The 8,559-nt window shown below is 54.3% G+C and overlaps 2 protein-coding genes across 2 annotated transcripts; one reads left to right on the plus strand and one right to left on the minus strand.

The window, feature by feature from the left end:
- Positions 1-918: 918 nt before the first annotated feature.
- On the minus strand, positions 919-2,937 carry PODANS_3_3800 (uncharacterized protein; the record flags this gene model as incomplete). The annotated part of the gene is made up of 3 exons (XM_001909130.1): positions 919-1,772; positions 1,823-2,475; positions 2,552-2,937. The coding sequence occupies 3 exons, from the start codon at positions 2,935-2,937 to the stop codon at positions 919-921; spliced, it is 1,893 nt and encodes a 630-aa protein (XP_001909165.1).
- Positions 2,938-5,215: 2,278 nt separating this feature from the next.
- On the plus strand, positions 5,216-7,956 carry PODANS_3_3810 (uncharacterized protein; the record flags this gene model as incomplete). Its single annotated transcript, XM_001909131.1, has 3 exons — positions 5,216-5,647; positions 5,914-6,390; positions 6,451-7,956. The coding sequence occupies 3 exons, from the start codon at positions 5,216-5,218 to the stop codon at positions 7,954-7,956; spliced, it is 2,415 nt and encodes an 804-aa protein (XP_001909166.1).
- Positions 7,957-8,559: the final 603 nt, after the last annotated feature.

The raw sequence follows: 8,559 nt of genomic DNA on the forward strand, positions 1-8,559 counted from the left end.
TCTAACAATCTCATATGCTATAGGGAGAGTACACAAGCAAACCATTTCACCCCGAGGAGATAGAGAAAGGAAACGGAAGAAATGGATCAACAACGATTAAATCAGAGTAGTACAAAAATTTCCAGGGGGGGGGGGTGAGGGGAGTGTATATCTATCTTGTGTGTGAGTGTGTATGACCAAGAGATGGAGATGGGAAAGTATTGATAATTATGTACATCTAATGATGGTGGTGGTGGTGGTGGTGGTGGACTGTTAACGAGTGGTGTAACATAGAAGCATGATAGAGCGTTTAATTCACTTTAAATACATACAATCATACCTCCTCATGTCCTAGCCACCCAGAGCAAACACCCCTTCACCGGTGTGGCTTTCCTCTCCAGATCAAAAACCCCCACAACGTCATCTCCGTCCCACAAACTCCCTGCACAGTACCAGGCACAGCATCCCCATGCACGTATCATCTCAAGACAAACATGAACACACCCGTACACACAAACCTGCTGTACCACTCGCTTCAGAACAAGACAATGACGATATCGGGACAAGGTTCTTATTTGTTTGTTATTAGAGCTGAGCAAATTAATCTCCTTCCTATCTACAACAAGGTAGTGGTTGAGAAGCGATGAGGTATCGTTAATTCTGCGATCCCCACAGTAGTCATCATACAGATCTAGGCTAAAAATGCAACCTTCTCCCGTGTTTAAATCTTTGCTTGTTCCTCTTCGCCACGGCTGTATGTCCCCATGGCCTTGTACTTCCGGTATAATCGCTCCCCTGATCTTTCCCATCGTACACGTAAAAGTAAATCCTCAAGAAAGACAGCCTTCCAAACGCCACGGACGCCGCAGCCAATGCAAACTCCTGTAAAAATATGAGACCGTAGTGTTCGTTTGACATGATTAGAAAAGCTTCAGAGCCTTAAAGGGCAGCTTTTGTTGTGGGGACAGCCCCCTCGATTACTGCCGTGTCTTTTTCGCTCTTGGGTTCGTCAGGCTTCTGCTGCGAGATGCCATCCCGTCCTGAGGAAGATGACTTGCTGTGGCGCTTGAGAGCGTCGGTTCCCTTCTCTGTTGCTGTGGCAGATAGGACGGGTCCCTCGTTGGCTCCTTGTGCTGGCGGACCTGCTGCCTGGCCTGGACCTCCTGGACCTCCGGGGCCCTGCTTCTTCTTGATGCTGACCCACTCCATGCCAAATGCCATAAGCAAGGCGACCAGCACCACTCCGAGTGCTGCCAGGAATATGTGTCTGCATGCGAATTCGTAGGCGTCTACTACTTGAGACCTGTACTCGGGCCCTACTCTGTCAATGAGATGTGTGGCGCCTTCGGTCACAATGATCCTGGATCCGCCAATGCCAGGGATATCCTGCAACTGGGACACGAGAATGTTGCTGAGAATTGTTTGCCCGACCGAGGTGAAGACGGCACCACCCAACTGCTGTACGAAAAAGTTGATAGCAATTCCCGCCGGCATATCTTGCTTGGAGAGCACCGCCTGGACAGCAAGACCGCTAGTCTGCATGCCGAAGCCCACGCCAAAACCAGCCAGGAACTGGTAGGCGATCCAGTGAGATGAAGGACTGTCCTCTGTGAGGGTGCTGAGAAGGCCCTCACCGATCGACATCAAAATGGGCGCCACGATCATGGACGGCACATAGTAGCCAATTGCCTGGGTGGCAAACCCGGAGCCTATGCTGGAGAAGACCAAGCTGAGCACCAGTGGCACAGTGTAGATTCCCGACTTTATCGGATCGACTTGCTTGACCGTTTGGACTAGTATCATGTCAGCACAACTCCCAAAGCTGGACCGAATGACAACCTACACCAGATTGGCACATAGTACACCAGCATTAGCATGGATCCTGATAGGAAGAATGTGTAGAGGGTGCCAAAGAACACACTCCTCTGCGTAATTACCCTCGGTGGAATGGTTGCGGTCTCGGGCAGCTTGATTTGAACCGTGGTGTAGGCGATAGAGCAGAGTCCAAAGAAGACAAACAGTACAATGATGCGCCAGTCGTTCCAATCATAGGTCGACCCACCCCATTGCAAGGCAATGAAGAGACAGACTATGCCCGGGAAGAGAAACAGTATACCAATGGGATCCAGGCGTTTGACATGTTGGCTGAAAGGGGCCGGCGGATGATCCTCCGTTTTGGGAGTCCACCACCACCAGAGAAAAACCGAGGCGACGGCACCAATTGGGAGGTTGATGTAGAAACACCACCTCCAGGTAGCTCCTCCGGTAAAACCACCGCCGACAAGAGGACCCATCACAGACGCCAACCCAAAGACCATACCAAAGAGGCCTTGGAACTGGGGCCTCTTATGCAGTGGAACCATATCGATCAGAACCAGAAGTGTGCCGGAAAAGATGCCGGCTCCGCCCAAGCCGGCAATGGCTCGACCCAGGATGAAGACAATCGAGTTTGTAGCGGATCCGCAGATAGCCGAGCCGATCTCAAAAACCAGAATGCTTGTGAAGAAAGTCCTAAAGTCCTCACTGAGGTCAGTAACGTGTCCACTCGCACACGAGTTTCACAATGACGTACCACTTCTTGTCGTAGAACTTATAAATGCGGCCGAAAACCAGTTGGGCACAGGCCGTCGTCAGCATGTATGAGGAGCCATACCAACCAATATCGCCCAGAGAATTAAACTCGTCCGTAATTCTCGGGACAGCCGTGGCGATGATGGTGCGATCCAGGGCCACCAAGAAGAGGGCGAGAAAGTTACACAGGATCGTGACCCAGAATTTGACACTTTTAGGCTTGTAGAGGTCCTCATCCCCCCCGACAGCCGCTCCCGGAGGACCTGAAGCCGGGGCAATCTTCTCGACGTCGCTCATCTGAGGAGTCGAGGTGTCGGTCTGGGTGACCTGTCCCGACTGCCCGCTCCCGCTGCCGAGCGAAGTCAGAGATCGCTTTTCGGTAGCCATGGTGGGCAGATATCCGAGACGATCGGAGACGGCAGAAGTTGCGTAAGGCCGCTGAGATAATTGGCGAAGAAGGCGTGTGAGAGGTGAGGCGTGACCAGCCGAACCGTTTGAACAAACTTGGACCCACGAGGAAATGAGGTTTGAGGGAGCGTATGTAAATAGGGGCGCGGCAAGGGAGCGAGGTTCGAAGGGAGTGACCTTGTGCAAACTTTAAAATAAAATACCTGACCTGGGTAGGTAGGTATTGCTGCTGCAAGACTCAGACTCAGACTCTGGCGGGTGGGCGAGACAGGAATGCGTCTCGGGCCTATTGCTGCGCGCGGCCAGAGACAAGATGTCGTCAGGTAGGAAGAGAGCGAGCGAGCAGCCTGGATTGGGGTATATGCCCCCGGGACGGAAGATGAGCGAGGTGACGGCCACGAGCAACATCGACAAGCCACAGCCTGGAACTGGAACTACAGCGCAACCGATACCGCAGAACTCTTGTGTTATATAGAAGCTGCGACCTGGCCGGTGCCTGCCTCTTGCGAGAAGATCAGAGCAGCCATTGTCCCCCCGAAGCCAGAACTCCGCCAGTTAGGTTGGGTAAACAAGAACTTAGGTTGGAACTAAGTATAAGCAATCTATCCGGGCCGTGTCAAATGTAGGTGCAGCGGACATGAAGCACCGGTCGTTGCAGCACTCTGTTTCGTTTAGGCCTCTTGTCTCGCTCATATTGGGCGATTGGATATTGTGATGCGAGGCCGTCGTTATTTGGACCTGGAGTTTCCCCAGACGGGTCCGGTGGTCGTGTAAGCGATCTATCTACCTGGTACAATATACCCCGGCTTCGCAACAGCGCTCCTAGTGCTAACGGTTCTTTTTAGTGTGGAGGCCCCTTCTTTGTGGGCATTGACCAATCGCGACTAGCGCCGGCATCTCGCTGAGCTAGTCCCTGTTGGTGGAGAGCGCCCAGACCGGGCATGAGCCACGTCCCTTCGGTCCCGAGACATGTTCCTTTCTTTGTTGAGACCTCACTGACAGCTGTTTCCCAGCGATTCACAGCTGACATGCGCCGGCCGCGTATAAATCCCGAATCTCCAAGAGCGCCCCCCTCTCTCTGCCGCTGCTCCTTCCCACGATTGGGACGATGTGTGCTGCCTTGTGCAACTCGAGCGCGCCAGTGGCATCCCAATCAGGGTGAGGGGGATGACATGTGTGTGTGAAGACACCCACATCCACTCCTTGACTCCTTCCTAAGCGGAGGTGGCCATGGAGGCATTGGCGGTATGGTTAGCAGGAAGGAGCTCTTCTTCATCTGGCAGCAGCAGCAGCAGCAGCCTGCCTGCCTGCCTGCCTCGTCCCTTCCGGGTTCCTTTCTTACCTTAACCAGATCCAGATCCAGGACAGCAGGGGCAACTGCTCGGCAGCAGCTTACCCTGCGTCAGTTCTTCATCGAATTGTGTCTCCCCGTTTCTTCTTCAGGTTCCATCTTCACCTCCGTCGTCGCCGCCGCCCCCTTTTCTGAATTTGCTCTCCCCCCCAGTGCCCTCTGTTCGTTCCACCGTGGTGGTATTGCTTGTTATTTGCTGCTGCTACATACATACATACATTACATACATTGGATATTCCATTCCCATTGTTCTCCTGTACACGGGGGTCTGAGACCCGCAGGGCATCATCCATCAAATCCCCTTCATCGCAGCTTCCTCGAGCTGGGTGCCATCCCAAGAGGACGGACGGCGCAGCCACTCTGGAATGGTCCGACCTGCCTATTGACAGCTGCCAATCTCGCATTTTGCTGTCGCCCGGTGTTGCCTTGTTGCGTATCGTCCATTTCGCCAGTCGTCAACCACCAGTCATCGGCCATCGGTAGTCGGTCGTCGCACCTCACTTTGCCCGCGCATCGGCAGTCAAGACACCCCCCCTGGCAGGACAGGCAGCAGAGGGAGGCATTGTTCGGCCCATCCTCACCGACTGCGCCGACTCGTGCAGCGATCGCCCATCTTTGACATATACCATCACACATACCTGACCTCTCTGCCTTGCCTTGCCGACAGAGACCAAACATCCAGCCGGTCGGATACCTTGCGGCTCTGCCCATCGCTCCGACGGTGTTGGCCAGATCTTGCTGGCTGAACCTGGCCGAGCATTGGGGGGAGGGACCAGAGCGAAGCGCGGCAGACCTGCATCGCTTCCTACATTCCAGTTCGTCGCTTCGGGCCCGAGCGGTTCACCCGCGCTTCCGGTATCGTTCGAGAAACGACCGTCTACCAGGTCGGCCCATATTACCCACACCATGGCCACAGAACAGCATCTGGAGCAGCCGCCGTCGCCCTCGCGGCTCCCAATCACTGGTTCCGAGCCGTCGGTGATGAAGTTGACGCGCGGTCACTCATGCGTGCTGTGTCAACAACGCAAGGTTCGATGTGACAAGCAAAAGCCTTGCGCCAACTGCCTCAAGGCCCAGGTCGAGTGTCGCGTCGTGCCCCCACAGCCACCAAGACGCAGGAAGAAGAAGCCGCATGAGAGGGACCTCATCGAGAGACTTCGGAAATACGAGCACTTGATGTCCCAGCACGGCCTCTCCTTTGAACCCATCGCCCAGGACCTCAGGCCCTCGGACAATGGAGACGACGTTGCCGATCTGGAGCAGGATCTGAGCGGGCTCAAGACCTCGCCCTCAAGCACCGCCGACCATGTCTCGCCAGATCAGGCCAATGACAAGTCAGTCTGCCCCCTAGAGAGGCAAGAAACACCGGGTCTTGCTGCGAGCTGACACTGCAGTGACCTTAGACCGAAATGGTATCCCAATAACAGCTACTACAAAGACGTAGGTTGCGGTCTTTTTCATATCTCTTGTCACAGATGGGCCCCCACACTTTCATTCCTACCAAAACGCCGTGCCAGCCACCCACATGCCTGGCTTGCCACCACCAGACGGTTTAGTTTGATCTGATATATCAGATTGCTCCGGAGTGCCTGACATGTCACTAGCAATATCGCAACGCCGACGATGACTCCTCGGACGAGGACTACGAGGGCCCAACGCTTCACCATGCCTACGATGCCATGTTCGACAACAACGATGGCTTCCCCTTCGTCGTGGGCGGCGCAACGCAAAGCGTGACTAGCCACCACCCACCAGCCATCCAAATGTTTCAGCTCTGGCAAATCTACATCAGCAATGTCAACCCTCTGCTCAAGATCAACCACACACCGACACTCCAAGCCCAGATCATCAGTGCCAGCACGGCCATCAACAAGATATCGAGGCCCCTGGAGGCCTTGATGTTCGCCATCTACTTTGCCGCCATCACATCCATGAATGACGACGAGGTTCAAAGTACCTTTGGCGAAGACAAGGCAGTCTTGTTGGGAAAGTACCACCATGCCACCCAGCAGGCACTTGTCAATGCTGGCTTCATGCGCTCGACCGACCTGGCCGTGCTCCAAGCCTTGTTCCTTTACCTGGTGCGTTTCTGACCCTATCCCAGTTAGTCTCGCTGATCTCGCTGTACTGACATCACCCAGCTCTGTGTTAGACAATATGTAGACCCACGATCCCTGTTTTGCCTGATCGGTATGGCGGTCAGAATAGCAACGAGGCTGGGAATTCACCGCGACGGAGCTCAGTTTGGTTTGACACCGTTTGAAACGGAACAGCGGAGACGCCTGTGGTGGCAGCTCGTCATATTCGACAAGCGAGTGGCGGAAATTACTGGTTCATCCATCACCGCATTGTCGACATGTGCAAGCGACTGCAATTTTCCCTCCAACGTCAACGATACAGACTTGAGCGTCCACGCCAAGGACCATCTGCCCCCGCACCATGGGCCGACGGAGATGGTATTTTGCCTCACCCGCATCGAGCTTACTGTAGCATCCAGCCAGACCGGCAACATGCGTCCTGGGCCCTCCACTCCCGGAGGCAGACCCGGGGTCAACAACAAGGCGCAGAAGGTGCAATATAGCCCTTCTCCATCCTCCCCGGACCTTGTCACCCATGTGGCCAACCAGACGCTGCCTCACGACCTGGCCAGTTTTCACCTGTATATTGAGAACAGGTATCTGAAGCATTGCGACCAACGCATCCCTCTTCACTCGTTCACATTGCTCATGACGCGCCAGGCGCTTTCCAAGCTCCGCGTCATCGACTTTTTGACTCGTAGTTCGGGGATCGAGAGTGTCAACCCAGCCGAGCGAGAGGAGCTTTTCATAGAAGCCATCAGGACGGTTGACTTAGACAACATGATCCAGAGGGCTCCGGAACTGCAAGGGTTCCGGTGGTATACATACCAGCATTTCCCATTTCCCGCCTACATCTTTCTCATATCGGAGCTTAGAGTGCGAACGACGGGTAGCTTGTGCGAGCGGGCGTGGGACGCTATGATCGAAAATCACGACCGCCGGGGGTTACTTAGGAGGAATCTCCGGTCACCGTTACACATTGCGTTTGGACACTTCTTTGTGAAGGCGTGGGATGCGAGAGAGCAGGCCGAATTGCAGCTGGGGAGAGTGTTGCCAACGCCCCAGATTGTGACGCTGCTGAGGAACACGGTCTCCAAGATGAAGAGGCCGACGGGGCCGCCGTTGGATGGAGGTGACCATCAGGCTAGTGTGCCCGGGCCGCCTGTCGCTCTGCCGCCGCCAATCGTCGGTGGGAATGACCCGCCACCGGGACTGTATCCAGGAAAGGGGATGCCGTTGACCCCCGAGACAACGGGGCCGGTGCCCGGAGCGGGGCCGCAGGTAGGACCGCCGGGAGGACCAGGACCAGGGATGATGGCAATGGGTGATGCGCCCGTCATGTTTAATGGATATGAAGGCCTGAACCCCTTGTTCAACAGTGCCAGTGGACCTGGACCGGGAGGTGGACAAGTTGGCGGACCTGGGGGAGGAGGAGGGCCAGGTGGGATGGAAGAAATGGACTTTGGGCAGATGGACTGGAACTACCTGGTGCAGTACAGTTCTTTTGGGGCGTTCAACCCTGCTTATTACCACCAGGGCGGCGCGGGTCCTGCGGGGAGTCACCCATGAAAAACAGGGAACAGGAGGGCGGCTACCTGCGTCTACGGGCAGCGCCAGAATCCCGGGTGGCGTTTAGGTTTGGGGACTTGAGTGCCGCGCAGTGGTGGATGCGAGACCTGCAGATGCGGGCGAACTACCTAGGCGGACGGGCGTCGGGAGGATGACGACTTTGGAGTCCAAGCGAGGATGTATGACTCGGTCAAGTTCGGTTCGGGTTCGGGTGACTGAGGTGACTGTTGGTGTTTTTTTCCTGATCGGGATGGAAGAGGAGGTAAGATGGGAGGAGAGAAAGGAAGCACACCACTCACTTTTTTTATTTGATGTTGGTTTTTTTGTCCATGATATTCATATGGCGGGATGGAGAGATGTTGTTGATGATGTTTTGGAACTGTTTGGTGGTTTCAAGGTTTAAAAGAGATAAAGCGCGTGTGTGTGGTGGTGGTTCTCTTTTTTACTTCTTGATGATATATTGTTTTTTTGTTCCTGTTGGGTGTGAAGGTTGTCTATACCATGAAGCAAGAAGTTTCTTATATTAAAGTTAGGTTTCTTTTATTTTTGTTATATATGAATATAAAATGGAATAAAGGTTATATACCGCTCTAATACTCATTA

The sequence above is a fragment of the Podospora anserina genome, chromosome 3 (genome assembly GCF_000226545.1).
Source record: "Podospora anserina S mat+ genomic DNA chromosome 3, supercontig 2".
Lineage (NCBI taxonomy): Eukaryota > Fungi > Ascomycota > Sordariomycetes > Sordariales > Podosporaceae > Podospora > Podospora anserina.